At 43.0% G+C, this 27,093-nt stretch overlaps 2 protein-coding genes across 2 annotated transcripts; both read left to right on the top strand.

The window, feature by feature from the left end:
- The first annotated feature begins 2,859 nt into the window (after positions 1 to 2,859).
- On the top strand, positions 2,860 to 21,093 carry hbs1l (HBS1-like translational GTPase). Its single transcript, XM_079290572.1, has 18 exons — positions 2,860 to 3,089; positions 3,713 to 3,778; positions 3,916 to 4,038; positions 4,174 to 4,425; positions 12,184 to 12,292; positions 12,572 to 12,816; positions 13,719 to 13,884; positions 14,573 to 14,690; positions 15,896 to 16,042; positions 16,477 to 16,551; positions 16,659 to 16,776; positions 17,463 to 17,531; positions 17,631 to 17,735; positions 18,410 to 18,500; positions 18,648 to 18,756; positions 18,999 to 19,099; positions 19,356 to 19,500; positions 19,598 to 21,093. Exons 1-18 carry the CDS (start codon positions 3,047 to 3,049, stop codon positions 19,607 to 19,609), a joined length of 2,094 nt encoding a protein of 697 aa, XP_079146698.1. The 5' UTR covers positions 2,860 to 3,046; the 3' UTR covers positions 19,610 to 21,093.
- A 1,773-nt stretch (positions 21,094 to 22,866) lies between these two features.
- On the top strand, positions 22,867 to 26,169 carry aldh8a1 (aldehyde dehydrogenase 8 family, member A1; the record flags this gene model as incomplete). The annotated part of the gene is made up of 7 exons (XM_079291207.1): positions 22,867 to 23,013; positions 23,554 to 23,701; positions 24,255 to 24,410; positions 24,494 to 24,643; positions 24,790 to 25,046; positions 25,461 to 25,622; positions 25,717 to 26,169. 7 exons carry the CDS (start codon positions 22,867 to 22,869, stop codon positions 26,167 to 26,169), a joined length of 1,473 nt encoding a protein of 490 aa, XP_079147333.1.
- Between the last annotated feature and the right edge of the window lie 924 nt (positions 26,170 to 27,093).

The raw sequence follows: 27,093 nt of genomic DNA, 5'->3' as shown, positions 1-27,093 counted from the left end.
GTATTGTTGATTGTCTGTGTGTCAATGTGCATGTAAAGGCCTGCTTTGGTGAAGGGTTGATCCCTAGTCAAACAGTGAATATGATCCTGAATGGTTGCAGGGTTAAACAAACCTATACATGTTGACTAATTGCTGTTGGATGTATTGCATGCAAATTATTTCTACGTTATAGCAGTCTTCTGCAGTACATTGAAATCCAGCAATCTTTATTCAGGAAAATGTTTTGAAGAATATTTTATTACACCTACTTAATGAATGCTATGGAAATAGTCAATCAAATGTAAAAGGTTTTTTTTTTTTTTGAATAAATAACTATTGCTTTTAATCTGGTTTAGGAATCATTGCCTTATCATTTCACAATTTGTTACTTGATGGACCTCACATGTGTTTCTTTACTGACTTTAGCTGTTTGGACCACCTGTCAAAGACTGCCAAAGGTGTAGGTTTTGCATTTTCCCCGGGGGTGAGTTCCTGCGAAAGACTCTTCCCATGATACCTTGTGCCCTCGGCAAATTATGTAAAGCATTACCTCATACCCATTGCCAACTTTTGGGATGGACTTCACCCCTCACCCCGCACATAAGCTCTGCCTTGTACAATTACACAATGGTTTAATCTGTTTTCAGATTTGCATGCTGTTGTTAATAGATTTGCAATCCTTGCTTTCACTTGATTCCATAGATACCATTGCAATCCACTTGTCAACAACCATTTTGGGAATCTCTTAGAATTGAATATAATTCAGTTACAGAGAAAAATATGATGGATGCAAACCATAAAGTTTATTGGTCATTCAACAATATAATTTCTAAATCTTTTAAACAAAGCACCCATCCACTGATCCACTCATTCCTCCAACAATCTGTCCATCCATCTGTTTAATTAATCCATGTAATCAGCCCAACACTTCATTGATTATGCTTTCCGTGAACTCTGTGGCCACATCGGCAGCACAGATTTGACCAGAGAGTGCTTAGAAGACGTTCAAAGGAAACAAATGTTCAGATCCTGTGTAGAGGTGTGAAAATCACACCCCAACCCGATTGCTGCACACACGCTATTCAATGTATCTCTAAATCTGACGACACAAACAAAGCAGAAAGACTTAACAAAACAAGAATAAGAAACAAGAAAGACTTTTTTTTTATTTTTGGTGTCACACTGTTTTTGTTGTTTACCAGGTTTGTGTTTCTGTTACTGCAAACGGTTATACTAAACAAGGACAACGGAGGAAAAAATTCTGCAAACCCTGTTACAATTTTAGATTATTTTTAACTTGTGCAATATGTTCCATTTCCATTACATATGATGTGCTCTTTGCTGCATTTGGGTTTAGAGTGTCCTAGAAACATTTTAGTGATGCAAAAGAAGAGTTCCCTCTCTGTCACCTGTGCGACCCTGTAAAGTGAGCGTGTCATGTGTTACGTGTGTGTGTGTGTGCAGTTGTTTATTTTGACATGTAGATGTGCAACAAAGACATCAAAACGCAGGAAGTGGAATTTTAGAGGGGAAACCACCACCCACTTAGAGGCACACACGCACGCGCAGATACATACACACACTATTAAGCAAAGGTAAAACTTTGTACACAAGAGATAATAAACTCCCCCGCTATTGATGACTCCCCCTCCTGTCAATTATAGCTGCTCTTTGTCAAACTGCCAGTTGCAATGTGAGCTATTCATTGTGAAAAGGTCTTTACAATTACCTAAGCAGGCGACTTTCTTTATGCTGCTCTATTTTTAGATTGGGGTGACACGCCAGACCTCATATTTCATTTCACCCATGCATGCAGATGTTCGAGTCCACATACTTCACCTGCATCACTGGTGTCAGATTGTTGTCTGACATTTTTATCTTCCTCTCGTTCATAGGCGCAGAGGCCACTGTAGATGACATCAGGACAACAAAATGTATCAATAACCACACAGGCATGTAACCATAAAGGACATGCACATATAGACTGATAAACATGTGCACAAACATAAGCACGCACATGTAATTTATTTCCCTTTTGTGGTAGACAGGCTATAAGTTTCTTGTGGTACAAAGATGGCAGGAAAAAATGATGTCACTCATTGGGTGCGTGTGTTTGTGTGAGGTGTAGAGTGTGGGCTCAGATGGGTTGGTCTCTAACCATAGGGCATAACCTTTGACAAAAAAATGTTTGAGACATTCACACCTCAAGATCACAGGTGGGATTGAAAGTCGTTTGTGTATTTTGTGCAGGCAGACTCTCTCATGTTCTGTATGTGCACTTCTCTTGACCTCTTTAGGTAATTTTCTCAAGGCTGCGTTGTGCAGAGAGGAAAATGCTTCTAACCACTTTGTCATTTGTTCATCCGTGAAAGCCTATCGTGCTTCCTCTTTCACATTAATAAGACATAAGTATTATTATGAATGCAAGTGTTTCCTCATTCATAAAACTGAAAAGTGTTGTTTTTTTGCAGGTCCCATGCAAACATGATTGTATACTACCTTTATCATCTCCATCATCATGAGGATCACTGGGTTTTCTAAGACAATTTTCCTACAGTTCAGACCATTAAGACCCTAATCACTCGATCTAAATTCGGTTATGTAGGGCATGCTGGTTTAACTTAATACTTATTTCCCTCCTAGTCATTCCAATGCACACGTATCAAGTTAAAATGCTAATAATAAGCTCTGCAAACATCAACTGACTGGAAGTCTGTCACTCAGCGCAAATCGTGAAGCTTGTTCGGGAGATCTGATCCCGAACAGGAAGTTACGTCAGCCATTCTTGTCTGTAAGGAAGTTTTTACATTTTATTTTTAACGGCTAGATTGTTTAGCATCCAAAAAAAACCCACATATAGCGAAATTAAAGACTTTTGAAAAATCTCTGATTTAATTGCTCAATCTCCGACGCTGAGGAATCTAATCTGTTTACCGTTACCGGTAGTTCCACACAGCAGCAGCAGCAGTAGCAGCAGCAATGGCAGTTGGGCAGTGAGACACATGTCACAACTGTCTGTGAGCCGAAAAGTATTTACGCTGGAGCCGAGAGAAGACACTTAAGCAAAATGTCTCGGCACCGAAATGTGCGAGGTTACAACTACGATGAAGGTAGATAGCCTGAACAAGGCGTTGATAACTGTTGAAGCTTCTCAGCTAGGCCTCAAACCACCAAACTGTTAGCTGCTATGCTAAAATCCACTGTTGTTGATTGTAGCTTTAGCAGCTAACGGTAGCTAGTTTAGCTGGAAGATAACGTTGCTGTCGTGTCACTTGACACCTGGCACAATATAAATTGCGCCATAACTATATTATCTACCTATACACCAAAGCTTTCAGAGTAACATTATAGCGTCACAACTTGATGGGTTATGTCTATAACGTTAATAACGTGTATGGTACGGTACCGCCAGCTTCTTAGCTCGCTTGCTAACCTCCCAGTGTTTTGACACACATGTTACGAGCTTCTAATACATTGCTAGATATGTAGACATCCACTGACCCTAATAACTTAGTAAACATCCCAATTTCTAAAACTTACAGTGAAGTAATTGTAAAACATTTCCTGGCTCCCAATTTACTGTTTGTTATGCAATCTGTAAAATTAGCTGACAAGGCAAAGTAACTGACAGTTTTCTTTTCTTTTTTTACTGCAAGTGCTTTAGCTGTTACATGTGTAGGTTTATGTAAAGTAGAAAAACAATTGAACCGTAATTATATATATTTGTTTCTAGACTTTGACGATGATGATGTGTATGGACAGTCTGTGGATGATGACTGCTGTATATCACCAGCAACAGGTTGGTACCAGTGAATGCAATATTATGGATCAGCAAGGATATATGTTTGGTAATAAAAAGACAATATTATCCAGAATTAACCAGACATCACATCTTCGAGTTTGAAATCAATAAGTAAAGATGTTTGGTTTGTACAGCAAATCAGTTCATCTACTCGCGTCAAGATAGGCAAGCACCAAAGGAGGAGCCTTTAGAAGAGGATGAAGAGGATGTACCCATGTCTCCTACCATCAGCCACAGCCTTGACCCTCTCGACCAAGGTAATATTATGAATTATGCAAGTGACAAATGACGGAGATCTTTTGAACTTCACCTTTGTGTTTGAAAATGAATTGAAGATCCTGTTGAAAAGTAGTTTAACTTTCTGTGTATAACTTATGTGTTTTACTTTATAGCCAAGCTGTATTCCTGTTTGGACCATATGCGAACCGTGCTGGGAGATACAGTGCCAGACTCAGTCCTGACCGAGGCAGCTATAAGATGTGGATTCGACCCACAGAAGGCCCTGGACGCCGTCCTGTCTGAAGACGCCAAGACAGCCCCGGTTTCCAGAAGTACCGGTGAAGACGCGGCTTCGGTGGCAGGAGTTAGCCAGGAGAAAGCGCCGCTTCCACAAAGAACCAAACAAGAGGCCGTGGCTGAGAAAGGTACGCCTTGAGTGGATCAAATTATGATAATTGTATTGGTTGTGGAATAAAATGAATTAGAAATTGTTGTTCTTAACTGATCCACGTTATTAGCTAAACAAAGCACAGGATCTTAAAATGTCTTGTCATGTAGCTAGTGATCTAGTTTCCTTACCAGTACACAGAATAAGGCCTAGTCTATTTGTATCACCTGATCCATAATTAGATTAGTAGTTTGTTCAGTATACAAACACACTGCCAGTCAAAATATTTTGAATATGCCACATTTTAGCATTTTTAAACAATCAATGTAGTTGGCTTTTAGAGTTGTTCTTATACAGATACCATCATTGGAAATGCCTCCTATACAGCCTTAAATGCTTATCAGCTCATTTGCGCTACTCAGGAACAACAACAACATTAGCAACATGTGTCCCTCGCTACCCGATTCGTACATCCTGCTCGATCGGTACTGTGCATGTGCAATTCTCAACACAGATTAGAAATGAAATCATGTAAGTATCTTAACAAGTTAGCCATCTTGCTTCTTTCTCACTTGTGCTGAAAGTTGCACATGCACAGTACCGATGGGGCAGGTGCTAGCAGAGAGTGTAACGTTAGCCAGAAATAGCAAAATGTCAGAAAATTGGCAATATTTTACTCTGGAATATCTGTCAAACTAGAAATGTATGAATGCCTGTGGGTTCTTCTGAAGGTACTTGATCAAAAGACCATTTTGAATACTGTTACATTTTAGCCATGCGAGTGTTTAACAAAGTGCCTTTCTCTTCTTTTCCCTCTTGTTTATGGTACGATTCATCTGACTTCTGTTCTGTGGTCCTCCTGTTTCTCCTCTTTGGCAACTGCGATTGGCTTTCGTAAGGTAAGGAGCTTCTCACAAAGACATTACATGCAATGCACATGAACCCCAAACCGATAGGTGCAAACACACACAGCCGCGTCCGCAAACAAGTGCACCGAACCTGAGTGACCTCTTATTGCAACATAAGGCTGACTTGTGGGTTAGCAGCTCTGAAGATGAACATTTTATTCATCAGAACAGTAGTCCAGGTGTTACTTGTGGTGCCAATCTTGCACAGCTCATGTCTGTGCATGAGCAGAAGAGTAAAGAGTCAGGAGCGGTTGACACAGGGCGAGGTTTTGGCCTTCACTCATTAAGTGCCCTCACAATGGGACCTAATTCCCCACTGTTCATTGTGCCTAACCAGAATAGTCTTTCATTGGGAACATTGGCGTCTTTAAGCATGACTTCAGCATCTCACAGCTCTGCTCCCCCCCTCCTCTCAGTGTCACTCGGTAGTCTGTCGCTAAACAACCCCAAGATAACAACTGCAAGCTCTCCTCTGGCTGCTCCTCCCGGGTTCGGAAGTCTCAGTTCTGTCCTATTGTGCAATCAGCACTCGGTGGGAGTTGGGACTGGCGGCAAAGCCGCAATGGCTGATCCTAAGGGAAGCCCATCATTGGCTGATTTAATGCAGGAACATTCAAACCGCAGCCCAACCATCAGTAACTCCTCTCACGCTCCCCAAAGCGGCATAGCTTCTGTGACATATCAGGGGGGGGCTGCGCCAGCACAAACATTCTCGCTGTCTGGGCTCGCTTCACAGCACCAAAACAAGAATACGCACATTCAATCGCAAACACAAAGCACTGAACAACCGGCAAACTCGCTCACCTTTTCTAAACCAACCAACAATACTCGCGCATGCCTAGCTGGAACCGCCTCATTGTCTCAGCTGGCCTCGCAGCATCAGCTCAACAGTTCCTTAACGTTCCCTCAACCCGTGAGCGTTGGATCTCCAGGAAATGCACCGAAACAACCACCTGGCATCTCTGAGCTGCTCTCTTTGTCACAATTGGCATCTGAGCACAAAGGCAAAACCTCAACCACCTCAAATGGGTCACAGTACTCCCTCACCTCGCTCCTTTTACCAGCAAAACCAGAGAGGGCTGGTGTGTTAGCAGCAAGTACTGAAGAGGGTGGGACCAAGTGTAAGCTCAACCACAAACCATACCACCGAAACATCAGGTCGCCGAAGATGAAGCAGACTATAGATCTGAGTGCACTCATGGCCCAGTCAGATGGCGCAGGCCCTCTGTACTTTGACAGCGACCCTCTCTCACCGTCCTCTCCAGATTCAGTTGACGTGGGGATGGACTCTTCCGTGTTTGCACAACCATCAGTATTTGCCATCACTTTGTCAATTCAGAGCCACGGGCAACAGAAGAGGGTGAGGAATAAGCTGAAGGGACAAATAAGAGGTCAGAAGACAGGAAGTGGTTCCCAGGCTTTCCTGTGTAAATCCCAAGACGAATCCCAAGAGCAGCATGCACCACTCCCGCCGATTGTACCATTCCGCTTCGACGTGCCTTCACCTGACGACATCGTCCGCGCTAATCAGCGAAAAGCTTTCACCAGGTAGACGAGCGGAAACAAATGGTTCTTAATTCAGCCGCGTCCAGGTTGGGGCGAAATGAACTCACTTTGGATGAGAACCTCAGATCTTTTTGGTGGCCTTTCCTCCACCAACTGAACTAATCTTAAAGAGATGCAGCACTCATCATCAATTTTTAAAACTTTGTCCATCATGTGGAGTGAAGAAACTTTTGGGACCAACAAAGACTGACAAATGACATACTTGCTGCTGAAAAAGAAACTACCAGAAACCATATTACCACAGCATTTCTTTTTTTATAGCGGCATGCTAAAAGTCTTAAGTTGCTACTATATACAGATAAATAATGTTTCTTCGTCTCTCTGGCAGCTTGAAAATAATCACAGCTAAGTTACAAATGGCAATAAGTATTTTAAGAACTTTTAAAAATGTTTTTTTTTCTCATTTACTGTAGTTATTTTTTCTACCTTTTTTAAATTTGAGTCTTATTGTTCTATGCTTAGACAGCCATTGGCTTTTTAATTTACATTTTTTTTGTAAAGTAGTGTAATCTTACCCGGGGAGCATGTCAAGTACATCTCTTTCTGCATGGCCTCGTTTCTGGTTTTCATCTGCATGAACCCTCAAAACGAGAAAGAGGTTGATTTTGTTTGCAGGTGTGCTGCAGCTATTGGAATATGGATCAGTTAACCATTGTTCTGGTTTATTGCTGCCTGGGTTTGAGATCATGGGGTAGACATTTTGGTTTAGAGGACACCTGGAGATTTTCCCATGAGGGAGTGAGAACAAACGAATGCAAGTGCACACGCACACAGAGACAGACAAGTGAACCCTGTTAGTGTTTGATATTGAAAAAGAGTTTACTATCAATGCAGTCACTGTGAATAAAGATTGCACTGAATGAGTCAAAAAGGAATGCCTTCAGACTTGAGGTAAACGGGGGTTTTCTTGCTCTTACAAGCTTTTAACTTTAGGATGCGCAAATGAGTTTGATTCAGTGGGTGTGTCATGACACTCTGCCAGAGGTTAATTTGTCCAATTTTGAAATAAAAATGACAATGTACGTTCTCCGAATGCACCTGTGTCTGGGCGTGTCTCTCTGGTTGTGTGTGTTTGAGTGTAAAAATTATCTTTTTAGGGTTGTATTAAACTAATTCTACATAGCCAGTTAGACCGGTTAGACCTCTATTCCCTGTTCTGATCTAAAATATAAGTAGAGTATGTATGTTTGTACAGTAGCAAGTCTTTATTGTAATAAATATTAAGGAGTTAAATAGAAGGCATGCTCTGCATTATGTATCTGGTGCAGTGAATGCTTTTTTTTTTTGTAGGGTAGCCCAGGGTTTGTTTTGGTAACTTTCATGTTTATTTTGAGTCATTAGTATTGGTTTGAATGGCGAAACTTGCCCTTAAAGAAATGCTTGTTTAGGACTTCAGATTGGACAAGGACTGGTTCGATGGTTGGTAGATAACAGCCCTGTTCTTCTTACTGTAGTCATCAGGACACTGGTCTGTGTTATAGTTATGAGACAGAAGGAGACGATAAGGGCTGATATCAAACGTTCCTATACTGTTCAGTCATTTTCTTGCACTGCCTCAATGTTTGCATATATGTGACAATGCTCTTTGAGTGAAGTAGGGGGTTTGGCTAGATGTGCGTAAACTTTATACAGGTGCAGAGAGCTGAGTGAAGTGAACCCTCAGGGTGGCAAACAGACCGCTGAGCCTGAGGGGAGAACATAGTCAACGAGGAGCAGATAGTTGAAATAATGACAAGTCAAACATTTAGAAGTCAAACAGGTTTCTCCGTGTGCGTGCAGTCCTGGGAGTTTGGAAATAATATGGTTTATTAGGAATGTTGTGGTGTGCTTTGTGCGTGAAGATATGTATCATGGTACAGCGCGTTTGGATGTGAGAATCTTGAAATGAATAAGTCTTATTAACAAGTGGGTTTGTCCGGCAACTTTTTCTCTCTTGAGGCGGGCCAGTGTGTGGGTTTGAGCAGGAAGCTGCACTCATGGAGAAAATGTCACCGACTCGGCGTAGCAGCCGATCGTCTCACTCTCTGTGTGTCTCACTCGCCACCTACGTAGGAAAATCTGATCATGTCTCTCGACTTTCACAGCTTTTGTCAAAGGCTTTGACAGATCAAATCATTTTGTGTCTTTACAGGCTCTGCAGCTCTGCAAGGCGTACATGTTGCACAAACATAGCGCTTTATGTGATGTGGTGCCAATACTGGAAAATACCATTTTACTCACAGCAAGTGGTCAAAAGAATGCGGGTGCATTTAGATTGACGTGCCATCGGTGCTACTGCTTTGTTGTGGTGCGATTCGTTTGAGAGAGAAACAGGATTCCTTATTCAAATGGAAAGTTGCATTCTTGTTACAAGAAATACAAGAGTTGACTTCTAGAGCGGTTGAAGGCACAAACACTCCTGAACAAGCGTATTAAGCAGTGATGGGACCGTCTGCAGAAGCAGTCTGGTTCATTTATTATCTAAATGTTGTGGTTGTGCAGCCTGAATCAAAAATTTCCTTACCTGAACTTGCGAATTGGCCAATACCGACCCGATACACGTGCGTTTAAAAACAAACCGAAGACTATATTGTTATTATTTAACCACTAACTATGTGTGGATGTGATTCGATTGCTATCATTGTTGTTTCGCCTGGCTCAGGTTAAACCCTTTGTAAAACATGAATAAATGCATAAAGCGAATAGAACCTTCGGTAGCACTTATACTCTATGACGCCCATGTCTATGATGAAAAAGATACTTATAATGTGTTATAATCTGCATACAGCACTGTATAATCATAGTTAAAAGTTGTAGTTAAAAGCTGAGTTGTCAAATGTGAATTAAGTTGAACTCTTTTTGGCATATCCATCGGTGGGGTTTAATCCCAAACGTATACCGTGTCAGGTGACTTAACTTCATCCTATCTGGTGAACATCACCTTTATATAGGACTCGGTATGATTTAAATCTTCATCGGGTGCGCTTTGTTCCCTTTGTTCCCTGAAGATTGAACCAGACAAAACTAATCCCAAACCTTTACAGACTTATTGACCCAAACTCGGGTACAACACTTAAATCAGTTAAAAGGTTTTCCCCCACTGTAGTCCGATGAAGATTTGAGTTAAATCAAACAATCTTTTACAGCCTTTAGCGGCCTCAAGTGGTAGGGAGCCTCTATCAATATTTTATACACAGAATTCTCATTGTGTTATTGGCATGACCATCAAAGCAGTTGTTTTAAAGAACCCTTGTTATTTTACTTCTGCTCTGTTACTCTGACCTGCATGCTTGTGTTTTTGGACGTGTGGTAAGGGGGGGGATGTTGATATTTGCATATCCTGGGCGGACTCCCTTTTATCCTGTGCTCAGTTGGGCCCTCAGGCCAAGGTGTAGAGATGACTCACTCGTCTCACTCACTGCATGGGTCCCCTCATCCAGAGAAATCCTGGCTGGGAGGACACCGACTGTTTACCTGCCTGTCCAAACAGTGTAAAGAGATCCTGCTCTAAGTAAGCCTCCCAACCTGATTGCACTGTATTGCAGCCCCCCCCAGGCCTGCCCAAAAAAAAAGATATGGCAAGTCAGTTGTTTGCAAAGGTATTACAGTGTTTTGAGTCCGCTAGTTAGAAAATAGATTTACTATGCGAGAACTTTGGCGAGTTACGAAGGGTGTGTCTGTCTGTTTCAACACCGGTTAAGATGAAAGTGAATAAAATACAACCATCATGTGCTTAATAATGACGCATAATGAGGGACGTGTAGGTTCAATTAGCTGATCCTAGTGACCATATTGGATTGGATGTGATCTAATTGTTTCACAGCTGATATAAGTATATTTCAGGCTGGCTGGTGTCCTGTTTGACACAGGTGGTAGAAACCTCCTTGTCACTGTAATAAGGACATGAAAAGCCCCCCAGCTGCATGAAGAACCAGAAATTCCCCCGAGAGTTCTTTCGCTATCTCATGTTGAAAGAAAACACTCCAATGATGCAGCTTTCAGTGACGACGGTGGTGTTACAGATGTAGAACTGTTTTTAGCTTTCTGCTGTGATCTTTTTAAATCACTACCGTATCCACTTTTCCCAACTTTTGAATTGATAAGGATCAGTGTGTGGGAATAAACGGCATGCAAAATGTCATCATTTTAAAAAGAGAATCGAAGCCTCTTCAGGCTGCAGTGAGCTGCCTCACTCGTGAATCAGTGTTTCAGAATGAGAGGGACTTTTTCTCAAATGCAGAGCCAGTCATTCACAGACTGTGCTGCTAGAGAAAGTCCATTAATAATTCAGTTGAATCACACCTCCTTTCCTCTCATTTTCTCTCAGGGTATTTTTTTTTATGATGAATAAACCGCATTATGCATACAGTAGCACATAAGGGATTAGTATGCTTTCTGAATTGCATGCTTAACCAAAGCTGTAAGATGAAGAAAGTACATTTGTTAAAAAGTCTTCAAAGGGAACTAACTTCTGAGCAGTGTTTGTCCTGCTTTTCTTTCTTGATCAAGGTCCTAGGACCTCAATGTTTTATTTTTAGGACAGTGTGTGGGAGTTTGGGGTGTGTTGTGGATGTCTCTTAGTGCATATATGAGCAGGGTTGTTTAAATACGTTGTGCGTGTGCAATAATACACGTTCACCTCCAGCCCTGCACTTTGCTAAAGTGACACCTTTTTTTCGGAAGATTCATTCTGTGAAACGCTCCGTCACACTGTTCTATTTACGTGGAGATGGGGAGGCAACGGCCACTTCTGATATTAACCCTCTCAGAACCTGGATGCCACTTCCCCACACAGATGCACACACGGTGCAGTTGGCTTGGCTGTGCAGCCCGGTCTAAATGAATCAGTCGCAGGTTGATATGACTGTGACCGGCGGCAATTTGGGACTGGGATGACGAAGCAATGACCTCAGCAAGTCTCACTGCTGCAGAATATGGACTGTCAGTCAGATCGATGGATGATCAGAGAGCAACTGATTGCATCACATGCTCACGCAGAATATGTATACCTTCTCTGCCAGTAAGACACATGGCGATGACCAGGACAATAGTCATATCCTGTGGATGTCTCTATCAACACCACTTGCTTGAATAAGCTATGTTAGAATATTACCAGGTATTTTATGTAACTATTTAGCAGATGCACGCAGGCAAAAAACCCTTCAGTCTTATCGTGGTTATGAAAGATACGTAGCGACGGTCACCGATTCGTATAAATCACCTCTATGCCCTTTTTAAACAGGAAAGAAATGTAACATTTCATTGGTATTGTTCACAGTGGGTCATCAGCATTGCCTTTGTTTCTGAGGAGGTGTACAGTTTTGCTCCTCTCTTCCCTGTAGCTAAAAGCAGAGATGTCGCTCACAATAAACTGGACTCTGAAGTGGTACCCAAAGTGGCCCGCATGACCGTCTCTGGCAAGAAGCAGACCATGGGCTTTGATGTTCCCAGGTACCGAACACACAGGCCTCTGACCATTTACATTGTGAATCATTTAATCTTTGCAAATTACTAGTTTCATTTGAAATGAAAAGCAGTGAGGGCTTTAAATTTGGATGAGCAGTGAACCTTAGTTGTGTGTGTGATCACCCGAGTCTAGATATGCAACTTTCTTGTTTGTGGAATATATCCGTACTAATGATTTTGGAAGATGCATACCGGCATGATCATGAACTCTGCCGAAGATGTTGTGTTCCACCGTGATGAAACTCATCCGTATTCTCTCCTCAGCACAGCGGAGAACGGCGTTGTCGCCGCTTCGGTGCGCCGTGGTGGCAGCCCTGAAAACGCCACCGCTGCCTCAGAGGCCGCGTCCAAGCGTCCCGGGACTCCGTCTAAAGGGTCAAATGGAGACGAGCCCTCCACGGTTCCCACCCCGGGCCGCTCCGCTGGAAAGGCCCGGCAGACGATCGACATCAAAGCTGAACTGGAGAAGAGGCAGGGCGGCAAACCTCTGTTAAATTTGGTGGTTATAGGTAGGAAGAAAAATACATGAAACCACTCATGAATTCAAATTTCATTTAATAGAACTTCAAGGGATCAGCATAATAACAACAAGGGATGCAAAAGACATTCTGCACAATACGATGTGCAGATGGAAAAACTAAATTATGCTCTATTCAATCCTCATACTACTACATTGATCTACAGTTAAATACAAAGAGGAAGTAGTCTTCATTTATTGAGCAATATACAGTACAGTAACATTTAAGATAAGACTATTTATGATCCATTAAAAAGTACAGCTAGAGTATAACGTGGAGGAACTTATTTATAAATACAGTGACAACATTTTGGGAGTTCATTATTTTATTAATTTTTTCCTTTAGGAACAATTCTTCAACTTTCTGCAATAAATTCACATCAAAATGTCCAACATTTGTTCAAAAAAAGTACAAAGTTTTCTGGACTGTCACTTTTAAACTTGACTTGTTTCGTGCACACGTCTAAGTTTAATAGTAGTGAATGTGTTGAACTGCAGACCAGTGCAGTTGCTCAATCATGTTCTCATTCTCAGTTACACCAGAAAAAGTGACTTGGTAGTTTCATAAGTACAGATGATCGTAGTTTCCCACAGCCTGTGAAACCTTTAGTTTCACCACGTTCATCTCCCTTCCCCCCGCTCACCCTCCATCCTTGTTCCCATTTCTGTCTACCTTCTCTCCACTTGAGCAATGCTGCTTCTTTCCTTCTCCCATCCGTGGCTTCCCCTTTGCAATATCTTATCTTCTCTCTTCCCCTACCTGTCTTATCACTCTTGTTACATCATCCTCTGTCCTGACCCATCCCTCTGTCCCTCCCCACACTCTGACCTCCTTTTTCTCTTTCCGTCTACAGCCCTAACTCCTCTGCATTATTCCATTCTTCTTCTCCGCAGGTCATGTGGATGCGGGTAAGAGCACTCTGATGGGCCACCTGCTCTATCTGCTGGGCAACGTCAACAAGCGCACCATGCACAAGTACGAGCAGGAATCAAAGAAGGCAGGCAAAGCCTCCTTCGCCTATGCTTGGGTCCTGGACGAAACTGGCGAGGAGCGAGACAGGTACATTTTGAGGGTGAAGCTACTCCTAAACCCCCCCACCCCCCTTAGCACATTGAGGGCAGAGGTCTGGATCTGGTTATAGATGGAGGAGGACACTTGACGCTTACCTACATGCAGTCCCTTCCTGCTGTGTGCTTTGCGTGATAACAAGCTAATCTTAAGAGTCAAACATGTTGTCCCATCACTGGTGCTAGTGATTGTGACTCAACGTAACATTGTCCTAGATGTGATCTGGAGAAAACAGCTTGTTCCAAGTCTTTCCTACGCTAGTTGGGGTGTGTTGTGCAGATAACTAACATTTCTAATGATGACCTTTTATCAGCTGAAATGTGTTTTATAGAACACATGTCTCCGTTTGCCGTCTCTGTTGTTGTTACCAGAGTGAAACGGAAGCGAAAACCGCCAGAAACAGAAAGTGACTCGGGTGGGAATCCATATTCACTTATCAGTAACTTCTGAAGCGAATGCATAATACTTCGCCCCGCCCACCACAGGACGGTGCTCTTGAAATGAAATTGGCCGAGGATTTAAATCGACATGACCTTATAAGGCAGTCCAGCTACTCAGCACTCCAGCCACGTCCACAAGACTTTCACACTTTGTTCAACTTCTACACAAATGATTGTACAGATGAAATGTTTGACTCAGTCACAAAACAAATCCCCTCATTTATTTGTGTTTGCTCCAGGGGTGTGACGATGGATGTGGGCATGACAAAGTTTGAGACGAACTCTAAGGTGGTGACCCTAATGGATGCGCCAGGACACAAAGACTTCATCCCCAACATGATCACAGGAGCTGCACAGGTATACCAAGTATCCAAGTATCCAAGCATCCAAGCATCCAAGTATCCCAAGTATCCAAGCATCCAAGTATCCAAGCATCCAAGCATCCAAGCAGCCTGCACAACGCATACAAACCATCACAGTGAATGAGGGATCTCCAGGTATCAGAATGCAGACCTCCTGATGTTGGTGTTCTAGTGGTGGAAGCTGTCATTATATAAATATATACGATGCCGATATATATATATATATCTCCATCCCGGAGATCAAAAGAGGTTCAAAGTAAATCTAATGTAGGAGAGGATGTAAAATCCTCTGTCACAGTTCATGCAATTCTATAATTTATGTGATTATGATCCCACTTGTAAACAGTTAAAAAAGGGTTCTTCCAATACCTCTGAATGTATCAGTAAGCTACTAGCTAATTGAGCCTCACAGTGAAACTCAGCATCTCTCTTAAGTTAACGAACATCGGCACGATTAGAATGAGTTCCTTTCCTTCTTTGGCGGTGCCCTTGCCACACCCTTAGGCGTGAATTTAAATAATTTTTGTGGTTTTGGGTGTGGGTGTCACAAGGTGTTTTTGCAGGCGTGGGTGTGCTTGTCTGCGTCTGTTTCAAGGCACTAATGTAATTTCTCTTTTTACCATATGACTATCCTCCCGATTAGCCTCATCGTGTAGTGACTAAGGGGTTTTCTGCCAGTCACATGCTCTTTGAGTCTCAAGATGATATTTCTCAGCCTGTAATTATCTCCAGCAAATGGTTCATTCACTTAACACGAAAACCAAATATTCCATTGCTGTTTGTACGATGTATTTGACTGTATTTTAATTTTTGATACTTATTACAAGATAAAGCATTCGTCATCGATGAAGAGCAGCAAATGAGCTCAGCTATTGGAAGAACTCACGGGTTTGAATGCATAATTGTTCCAAAAGACTTAGGAATTGTATTCAAACATGACAATAAATCGTGAGTATTGTTCATCTTGCGTCACAGTGGCTTTAAGCTTAAATTAAAGTTTGTCTGATGAACTTATAAAGTTCCTAATGTGATGGTTTGATGGGGCTAGAAATGGTTTCTAGCATTACAGACACTCTTCTCTTAAGGCTCACAAAAGAGGTTTCGCAGGTACCATATGAGTTCAGTTGTTCAATGTCCGACCAATTTGAGTTTGTGTGTGATTTTAAACGCCCACTTCTTTGCCCTCGGTTGTCTCTCCAGGCCGACGTGGCGGTGCTCGTGGTGGATGCCAGCCGAGGAGAGTTCGAGGCCGGCTTCGAGGCGGGGGGTCAGACCAGAGAGCATGCCCTGTTGGTGCGTTCGCTTGGCGTCACTCAGCTGGCTGTAGCCGTCAACAAGATGGACCAGGTCAGACTTGCTACACATTACTGACACAAAGTGGGGATGTGTGGGTTTTTTTGAGAGTTACAGCATATCTGATATTGATTTGACCGTTGACACGCTGTAATGCAATCTGCTCCTGGAAAAAGAAAAATCTTTTTTTATCTAAATCACTTTCGATCAAAATAAATGGTCAAGCAGCTGACGTTATTTTTTCTATGATGAGGTGAAAGCTGCTATATTTCGCCTGCAATAAAGTGGAACCTTTTTATGAAAGACTTAACACTTCTACGTTTTTGTCTCAGGAGAAAAGCCCAAGGATGTGTGATGTGTGTTTGTACTTTCGTGATTTAGTTTCCTGTAATCACTGGCATGTTGCCGACACATTTCCATTTCGATGCCATGCTGAAGGGGAACCTTTCTGTCCGTGTGTTTTTCCTTTACGCGTATGTATGAATCAGGTAAACTGGCAACAAGAGCGTTTCCGAGAAATCATTTCCAAGCTTGGCCATTTCCTCAAGCAGGCAGGATTCAAGGTGAGTTACTCGACATCTTAGAACGTTGAGCTAGTCATTAACTCATTGTAAGGATACGTATTTCATAGCTTTGCTGTTGTTTGATCCATTCTTTATGTGTTTTCCAGGAGTCTGATGTTTTCTACATCCCCACCAGCGGCCTGTCCGGAGAGAACCTCGTCACCAGGAGTTCAGTGTCCCAACTGACCTCTTGGTACTCCGGTCCCAGCCTGCTGGAGCAGATCGGTAATGCACACTGGCATGGAGCAAGCTGCCCAAACGCCTTTACTGCCTTTGGACACTTAGCACCAGGTCTCTTTGAGGGAAAGTAAAAATGCACGAGCAAAAACTATTTTAGGTTTTCATGCAAGTTGTTTGCATCTAGAATTTATCCAATTTCAATGAGCTTCTTGAACTCAAAAAATAGTAATCAACCAATAGAATAAAAGTGGTTTCCTGAAAAGCGGTGACACCATGAAATACTCCTGACTCTGCAAGTGATCGCTTTATTCAAGTGTTCATAAAACACATTTGTTTGCATCAAAAAAACTGCTGCCGATGACTTTTCTCTGAGTTTTAAAGTGATGCTCAAACTAACAAAAAATAGTTGAGTATTAAATACTCCCCCCATAGACAAGTGGTGAATCTTTGCTGCTCGAGCACACGTTTTGAGTGGAATATTACTTAAAAGTGACTCGGTGGGAAACGATTTATTATGTCTTTAGAGGTTTGTGTTCCAATTTCAATAAAGTGCTGATCGTCTTGACTAATAGCCGGTAGGGGAGCTAGCATTATTCCTCCAGTACGAGTGAAAATGATTCATCACCGCTGGTCGCCAGGCTTCTCGGAATCATTTCCAGACTAGTCTGCTTCTCATTGTTGTTTTTCCTCTTTCTTTTTTTTCTTTTTTTTGTCCACCGTCTCTTCTAAAGACGCCTTCAAAGCTCCTCAGAGATCTGTTGACAAGCCGTTCCGACTGTGCGTCTCCGATGTGTTCAAAGGTAAAATCACTGACGCATACTTCCAAGGCATATGATTTAGTCTTCCTTCTCATTTCTCTTTTTCTGTGTTAAAGCTGATGTTGCATATTCTCTTCCCAGACCAGGGTTCAGGCTTCTGTGTCACAGGAAAGATTGAGGCCGGTTACATTCAGACCGGAGAGAGGATACTGGCAATGCCTCCCAATGAGACCTGCACCGTCAAAGGTACGCACGGACGTGTCTTTGCTTCCAGTCTGGCAGGGTGTTTGACCTTTTGACTTTTTCATGCAGTCCTTCAGAGCATTTTGCTCATAGATGGCAATGGGAGAAGGGCTCACAAAAATCCTCTAAAAACCTTGTCAGGAAATTGTTACTCATGAGGGCAAATGAAGATCTCATCAAAGCCTTTTTGTTGCAGTTATCTGCAGAAGCAGAGCATGAAGCCTGTGCATCCTAACCTGCCTTTGCCACAGATAGATAATAATATGTACGATGCCACTAGGCTCACTCAAACACCCATTACACAGGTGGAAATACCTGAAGAAGACACTGTTCCACTTGTTTCCGCATCAAGACAGCACATTGTTTCTGACGTATTGTCGCCATCCAACAGCAAAAGAAGCAACAAAAAAAACACTCCCACATGCATACAAAACTATTTATTATTAACATTAACTCGGGATACAGAATTTTACATTATATTATACTTTCTCAGGCATAATAGCTAGTTTGTCGTCTTTGTGTTCTTCCATTTACTGGAGTAAATAACACATCGGCTACAAACGCGCCTGGATTTGCCTTTTTGTGCCTCTCTGAAAGTGGGCGACTGTTGAGTGAGTGGTGAACGCTGCCATCCTGTGGCAGTCGGGAGAATCACACTCAATCTGCTTCTACTGCAGGTATTACTCTCCACGATGAGGCTCTGGACTGGGCTGCAGCAGGAGACCATGTCAGCCTGACGGTCACCGGCATGGACATCATCAAGATCAAGTAAACGCATGTCTTCGCTGTTTCTTTATGACATGCATGCGTGCCCTTTTTTTTAGCTCTTATCATATTTACTGGTGACGCTTGTTATGCATATGTTTGGGTCGTGCACATTTGGATACATAATTAGTGATAACTGCTTCCTTCCAGTGTGGGCTGTGTGTTCTGTGATCCCAAGGAGCCCATTCGAGCCTGTACTCGATTCAGAGCCCGAATCCTTCTCTTCAATATTGAGGTCCCCATCACACAAGGCTTCCCAGTAAGAGCAAGCACACACACACGCAGTCACACTACCAACAGTTTGTATGCCGCGTGGCCGGAGGCATTATGTTTTCAGGTCTTCCGTACAGCTGTTCATATGTCCGGTCCATTCTCATGAACGCGATATCTCAGGAACACCTTTCTTCAAATTTGGCACACATTTTGGTGATCAACGGTCACAAAACCTGTGTGCGTGTGCGTGTGCGTGTGTGTGTGTGTGTGTGTGTGTTCTCGGTGTAGGTTTTGCTGCATTACCAAACAGTAAGTGAGCCAGCCACCATTAGGAAACTGGTCAGCGTTCTACACAAGAGCAGCGGTGAGGTCCTGAAGAAGAAACCAAAGTGAGTGTGCTTTATATTCCAGAAACAAGTACACATAAAGACGTTACTTACTGTGTGCACCACTGACGTAATAGCCACTTTCAACAACTTATCACTTTCCCCAGTAAGTGCTTCTTGTTTCTTTCTACTTCATTAAATACGGTGGATAAAACATAATCAAATCAAACAATGCTTGAAAATGTAATTCCTGTTTGAACCTTGAAATCCAGGTGGCTGTGTTATCCTTACTTCCTGTTTGTGCGTCTTTCTCTTTAAGGTGTTTGAGTAAAGGTATGAATGCCATCGTGGAGATCCAAACCCAGAGGCCGGTGTCGCTAGAGCTGTACAAAGACTACAAAGAGCTGGGCCGCTTCATGCTCCGATATGTCGGCTCCACCATTGCTGCAGGGGTCGTCACCGAGGTAAAGTGCTGCGTCGAATATATTTGATGTTATTGCATAAAAAGGTGTGTCCCTAGTCAGTTTTCTCGTGATTTTCTTTTTTTTTCCCGCACCGCAGATCAAAAAATGAAGGGCCTTTCCCTTTCCATCGACTGAGCCAGTCAGACCGTGCTCTGGAGACTGCAAGCTGCCACAGACGAAGTGCAATTCCTCAAGAGATGTCCCTCATGGACTCAGAGCGTCACATTAATTTATTCATCCAACCTCCTCTCCAGCCGCCGCACCGGCTGCTTCACCCGCCTGCTCTGATCAACACTAACTGCACAGATACCATGTGGCAAGATGCTGAGGAGCCTCCTACGTCAAACAGGCGCTTTACCCAGCGATCCACCCACTTCACATTTCCCCCCTCCCCCACAGTGAATAATGTCACTGTGCTTTTCTTGAAGGAGCCGTAGCCGGTCATTCATTTTGACTGAAAAAGTAAGAGTCCCGGTGGAGCAGCCAGTGCAGAAAGAAATCAGCTGTGCTGTAAGCACGTCGTCAACTTCCTGCTTATGTATGGAGTAAAAGAAGTCCACATTTCTTTTTTTTTTTTAATTTGAAGTTAAGATGAGGATCCTAATCAAAACATGAAATGACTCATTTTAGATCGAGACCGAAATAAAAGGACGAGCTGTTATGTCGTATGGGAGTTGAAGGCAAAAGATTTCATATTATTTTTACTATAAATATGTTTCGCATCTCACGCTACATAGCCAAGCAGACACGGTCCAGTCTCACCAAAGTAGTTTGTGAACAGAAATAAAAGGGAACACTTAAATGTTCACCTCTGGATAAAGAGACATCATTCTAATTTATGTGAGCAAAAAGAGACTTGAAGTACTTCTACAGTAAAGCACCAACATGCTTTTTGAAGTGCTCATCTGTGTTTTTTTCCTATCAAAGACTCGGCGAGGAGGAGGAGGAGGAGGAGGAGGAGGAAGGTTGAAGAAGCTGTGTTTTTGTTTTTTTCCATGTGTTGGGAAAGGTGGTGTGACGGAAGATGATGCAAAAAAATGAACATGACATCAGTAATATGTGTTTTGAGTTTTGATTCCAGCAGTGTGTCTAGCCTGTAATAACAACATCTGACAACAAGAACTCTGGCGCCAAAGTGGGGTTTCTATTTTTTTCCAAAGTACAAATGTAAAAGTAAGTAGAAAGTGAAAATGTAGAGGCGATCACTTCCCGTCAGCTTTGACAGTGACACAGATGAGATGGTTCCCGCTGGAGTGGAAAGCACCTCAACAGACACATCTCACTGTCGTCGAGTGCGTAAAGAAGAGAACATTAGTTCAGAGTTTTAAAGAAATGCCCACAACACACGACCAACGAGGAAGATGTTCTGTTAAAGTAACGTAAGAAATACATCAAAGGAGATCACAATTTAATAAACTAACTAGTCAATGGAAAGAGTGAAAGCAAATCAATCTAAAGACACTTTATGCCTTTATTTTCTGTAGTCAATCAAATATGCTTTTTTTTTTAATGATAAAATGTAGATTTGTTTGAGTAGTTTGTAAAGTTTGTTTATTCACCAAAACACTTAGAGTATTTCTGCAAAGGAGAACAAAACGGTACACAAATTAAAAGAACATAGTATTAAATTAAGATAAATAAAAATCTGATACAGATGCATATAGTGCCTGATGGTGTTTTTGCATTCGTGAGGCTTTCTGATTTGGGATCGTTATTCAATTATTTGTTTTGCTCCACAAATGTGTGACGAAGGCGTCTGATTATGTCTCTGATTAACAATGAGCAATAGTTCCAGGATGCATACACGGGGACGTGTGTGCATTAAAGCTGGCTAAAGACTAGTTATGCAGAGAAACACATATTGTAAGTATGATGGTTTGTATGTTATTATTTTATTTTATTTGCATTACATGGTTTGGCAGTTTGTGAGTGATGAACCATCAACCCAGGCGGTGACTGTCGGTCCTCTCCTTCCCCAGCTTTGGCTGATTTTATTATCTTTGATTAAATTGACACCTGGATATACACTATGACTCCCTACAGCTGCCACAGTTGCTGGATGAACATCAGTCACAAAACACTGCAGTTACATGACGTGGTCGTCTCAGGAATCCCGACTGATTCCAGACTGCAGAAACCCAACAGCAGTGGGATCAAATAGACAAAGACGTACGTTCGCCTGATCTCGGTTCTGTTCCAGGTCAGTGATTGCTGCGGTCAAAAGCCTCGTGAAGAGGAACGTCCAGCACACAGTCGGTGCGTCGGTCCACCGGAGGGCAGTGTTCAGCAACATGCGAGGTGTCTCGTCATTAAGTCAAATAAGTGTCGGTCCCCTTGGAACATGTGTGGAACACGAGGCCTGGAAGCCTTTCCGTCTCCAGACCTCTGAAGGGCCATCAAGGCATCTAGAATAAGAAGCCTTCAGTCTGGTGGCCCCTACCGTGACGTCGCTTTCTCTGTTGATGGACGATGCTGGTCACCTGACACCTTTCTGAAGAACTTTTTAAAATGGACTGTCACGCGTACTAGTTTACACAAGCGTACAATAATAACTATAGTGGGCACCGTACACTCTAATAATTACTCATTTAAAACAGAGGTTTAGTTTTACATTGTCACGACAGAAGGTATTCTTTTGTGGCCCTTCAAGTGAACGAGCATGTGCTCCTGTGATGAACTACATTGGCGATAGTGAGCCACAGCTCTCCTGTGAGCATTAAAAATGGGTTAATCTTTAACATAAAGTAAAAGTCAGAATACTGTTTGATCTGTGCTGCTTTTTCTCTCTCTCTGCAACAAAACAATCTGGCCTCAAAGTCCATTTACTGTTCTGGAGCGGGTTTGTTTTTTTACTCTGCATTTTGAGGACAATCTTCACTCATTTCAACTTGCTGTTCCCGAAGCCAAGAATGAATTTAGAAGCTTCACTGTCCTGGCAACATAATGGTGAAGTCCAAGTGTGTACATGTTGCACCTTATTGTGCTCAATGAACAAACACGTCTCACCAAAAATAACCGAAAATTATTTAGAAAAGTGAGTTCCCTTTATTTTACTATTTAAAAAAAAAATAAAAAAATCATACCTTCCAAATGTGTCTTTTAATTTGACTGAATTAGTTAAGTTAATAACTAGTTAATGGGCTCTTATCACCAGTGCCTGGGAGAATAATTAGCCTACTGCTGCAGCATAACCATGGTGCCTTTTATTGTGAAACGTGACGGAGGAGCCCGATATAAAGTGGGAGGATCATTGCAAAGTCTAGGTAACTTCTCTTTACTGGAATACCTCTATGATTAGAGGCCATCACCTGCAGCAGTCCTCTCACGCGGCCTGTTGTGTTAGTGTGACAGCATCGCAGTGCAGCCATGACGAACCCCTCGGCGCAGAGCTCGTACCTGGTCCTGGAGAACTTCATAGGCGGGAAGTTCGTCCCTTGTCGGAGTCACATCGACTCCTACGACCCGTCCATCGGAGAGGTCTACTGCAGGGTGCCTGACAGCGGGGAGGAGGAGGTGGGTCAACCTCAAGACGGGGGAGGCGCGTGCAATATTAAGTTTGTTGGTACTTTCTGCAGTGGCCGCACATGTTTGCATATTTGTAGGCTCGGATGTGTTGTGTCGGTGGCTGCACGTTCCTCTTTGTGTGTGTGTGTGTGCACATGTGCTGCGTTTGGCACTTTTCTTGACCAGCTGACTCATCGTGCATCTGTCATATCAATGGTTTGGGGTTAATCATTGTCCCTATTTTAACTGAATATAACTGGATTGCATTCGGTTTTTTTCCAGACACTGCTGCATTTAAACCAGATTTTTATTTAGCATGTTCTTGCAGATGGTCCAGGAAATGAGAAAGATAATGCACTTTGTTACTTTGTTGTGGTATATTCTTGTTAAATATCCAGGTTCTGGTGTTTCATGTGAAACACTGTCAGAGGGAAGCACCTTTTGTTCTTTACAGTGGCAACAGTGAACTAATCAAACATGTCAATATGCCTTTGGGGGGGTCACTTCACTCAGAACAAAGTGCTAATCTCTGTGCTTTACTGCCTTCAGGTGGAGGCGGCGGTGGCGGCTGCTAAAGAAGCCTTCCCCGGCTGGTCCGCCCGCAGCCCACAGCAGCGGGCTCAGGTCCTCAACAAGCTGGCCGACCTGCTGGAAGCCCACCTGGAGGAGTTCGCCCAAGCTGAGTCCAGAGACCAAGGTGTCCTATACTGTTATTAACACATGTGGTATCAACCCAGGACTCTGCCCGATCCAAATGAACACAACTGCATGTTCAAATCCTTGAATTTAATTCCATTTGGAAACCCTAATTTCAAAACTTCTGTTCAAGCGCAGTAGATGGCTGATGACATGTGTAGGGCTTCAACTGAAGAATATGTTTGTTATCTATTAACCTACAGACAGATCGATTTAATAATTTGGTCTGGAAAACATCAGAAAATAGTGAAAGATGTGCATCAAAAATGACCACGGTGATGAAATGAAAAGTCATGTTCAATCCTACCAAGGGTTATTAAAATCAAAAGAGCATGCAAGTACTGACCAAATGTAATGGTAATCTGTGTAGATTATGAGATGTATTGTGCACTAAAATGACATTTGGCCTGAGGGTGGCACTAGAGGAAAGCTCAAGCATTGTCCAAAATAATCCGTGATCGTGCCAGCGGGTCATTCATCACACACTGATTGAATGTCTGATATCCGTAGTATTCTCTGCTGTTAAATTCTACATCTTTGTTGTTGCATCACAGGTAAAACGGTAACGTTTGCGCGGACTGTGGACATTCCCCGGTCAGTGCACAACTTCCGCTTCTTTGCGTCATCGGTGCTCCACCACACCACCGACTGCAGCCTGATGGACCACATGGGCTGCCTGAACTACACTATCCGCTGCCCTGTGGGAGTGGGTGAGAGCTCCGAGTGTTTTCCATTAAAACCTGTTCTATTTTGTGTTTTAAGTGGTTTTTAAACTCCGTCGTTGTGCGTGTAGCTGGTCTGATCAGCCCCTGGAATCTGCCCCTGTACCTTCTGACCTGGAAGATTGCGCCTGCGATCGCTACAGGCAACACGGTGGTGGCAAAACCCAGCGAGATGACCTCCGTGACTGCCTGGATGATGTGCAAGTTGATGCAGCAGGCTGGTAGGACTTGCAGCACCCACAATGCATGAGCAATCCACTTATATGCACAGACGTTAGCAGCATTCTCTTAGGAATCATTGCACATAAATATTTCTACACTATTGCCTTTATTCAAAAAGATAATGCACACCTGTCTGTCTCTGCAGGTGTTCCTCCAGGAGTCGTCAACATGGTATTTGGCACTGGCCCGAGAGCAGGCGACGCCCTCGTCGGCCATCCTGAAGTCCCATTGGTCTCTTTTACTGGTTCCACGGCAACTGCCCAGCGCATCACAGAGCGGAGCGCCCCGTACTGTAAGAAGCTCTCGCTGGAGCTGGGAGGTAAAAACCCTGCCCTTATTTTTGCTGATACAAACCTGGACCAGTGCATCGAGACCACAATTCGCTCCAGCTTTACCAATCAGGTAAGAGAAAAGTGTTGGGGAGTGGGTTTTTTTTACCCTTTTTTAAGACTTTTGGTTACTTTTAGTATTGCTGTGCTCGTGTTGTATGTTGCATGCCTTTGTGAAGGTTCATCTCAAGGCTGGTAAATCTACTGTTTTGTGCTTATTGTTGTGCTAGTGTTTGTGCAATTGGAAATGTGTTATGGAATCTGCTATGTTTATGGAATCAAATGAAGTCTGTCACCTTAATGAAGATCAGCTCTGTGGCTGTATGTGATATGGATGCAGTTACATGATTTGTCCACATGAGGGAGATCACAGTCCATATTTTGTCACGAGGCAGATTTTATTTTATTTTATTTTTTAAAACAATGTCTTGAACAATCGGTGCTTCAATCTGAATCCTCTGTCTTTCTCCTTCCCTCCTTATCGCAGGGAGAAGTCTGCTTGTGCACCAGCAGGATCTATGTAGAGAGGAGTATTTACTCTGAGTTCCTGGAAAAGTTTGTGGCTGCAGCTAAGAAGTGGAAGACTGGTGCGCCCTCTGACCCCAGCAGCAACAACGGAGCGCTCATCAGCAAAGAGCACCTTGAGAAGGTGATGAATTAAAACTGGTGTGAAAGAAAAATGTTCTATTGTTTCCAATACTCGTATACTTCAAGTTGAAATCCTTCTTTGTCTTGATCCCCAGGTTCGAAGCTACGTAGCACTCGCCAAATCTGAAGGTGGCATTGTCCACTGTGGCGAGGGGGTGGACCAGCTGGACCTCCCTAAGCGCAACGCCAACGGGTACTTCATGCCGGCCACCGTCATTTCAGGCATGTCCGACAGCTCCCGCGTCATGCAGGAGGAGATCTTCGGCCCCGTCACCTGCGTCAGCCCCTTTGACACGGAGGATGAGGCCGTTTCCAGAGGCAATGGCGTGCGTTACGGCCTGTCGGCCACCGTGTGGTCCAGGGACGTGGGGAAGGTTCACCGGGTGGCCAGGCGATTACAAGCAGGTCTGGTGTGGACCAACTGCTGGTTGGTGCGAGATCTGAACCTGCCCTTTGGAGGGATGAAGAACTCTGGTGTGGGGAGGGAGGGAGGCAAGGATTCCTACCACTTCTTCACTGAGGTGAAGACGATCGCAATCAAACACTGAGGGAGGGAGGGATAAATGTGAAGAAAGTTTATAGATATTCATTCATCTCTTTTGGGCAACTCTTAGGAAGTTCAATGACTAGTTTCTCCTCCCACCCTCTCGGATTTCCGGAGCCTGTAATTAAGTCACTTTAATAGAATACAAAAGTCAGAGTGGAAAAATACAGATGAATAAACAAACTGAGATCCAGTAGAAATGTCAAGTAATAAAGAAATGCGTCGCAGTGCAAAACACGAATATTCATACCTTTTTTTTTTTTCATTCGTTCTTTGCTGAATATTGTGAATCATCATCTTTTACTGTTGGGGGGGGAAGGGATTAAAATTTTTAATGAGTGCAGACCGGATAAGGCAGAAACATATTTTTTGCAGATTTCAAGAAAAGTACAATTTATGAAGTACGGCAGCCTAATCCAACATCGTTTAAATGTTTACACTGCAGTTCTGCGTGACAGTTCAGGAAGTCATTCTGAAAAGAAGGCATACAAACACTGATGATACTAATAGAAAAGCAGGTAAACACAAGGAAAACACAAGGAGAGTTGGTACAATTTGTGCCTCAGGCTAAAAAGAGCAGATCTTTATCAACTTTACGACTGAACTGGTATTTCATTGGCTGTTTTCGAAGAAACAAATTAAAACGCTGTCAATAAATGCCACCTGTAGTTCAGTACGTTTTTATTGTTACATTCTGTCTGTGTAATGTCGTAAATCTTATTTGTGGCATGACGTTCGTCAAAGAGAGAGTCTAGGTTCCTGGTGACAGATTAACAGTCACTTTAATATGTTTTAGATTTTTATCAGCGCACTCTGTCCGTAACGTGTGTCGTGGTGTTGTCTTTAATGGCCGAACAGTCGGTCAAAGTCTGCTCGCTTTCAGAATGCTTTGCGTCATTCAAACCTTAACGCGACCGTTTTACAGCGA

This window comes from Melanostigma gelatinosum, assembly GCF_949748355.1.
Source record: "Melanostigma gelatinosum genome assembly, chromosome: 19".
Lineage (NCBI taxonomy): Eukaryota > Metazoa > Chordata > Actinopteri > Perciformes > Zoarcidae > Melanostigma > Melanostigma gelatinosum.
Note: the sequence above shows the minus strand (reverse complement) of the source record. Positions and strands in the feature narration are given on the sequence as shown.

What these genes read in the sequence shown, in the direction of transcription:
- hbs1l (XM_079290572.1), top strand. Translation starts at nt 3,047, where the DNA reads ATGTCTCGGCACCGAAATGTGCGAGGTTACAACTACGATGAAG. An exon ending in CTGTATATCACCAGCAACAG is followed by an intron (nt 3,779 to 3,915) that starts GTTGGTACCAGT and finishes TGGTTTGTACAG; the next exon opens with CAAATCAGTTCATCTACTCG. An exon ending in CGTCTCCGATGTGTTCAAAG is followed by an intron (nt 17,532 to 17,630) that starts GTAAAATCACTG and finishes TTCTCTTCCCAG; the next exon opens with ACCAGGGTTCAGGCTTCTGT.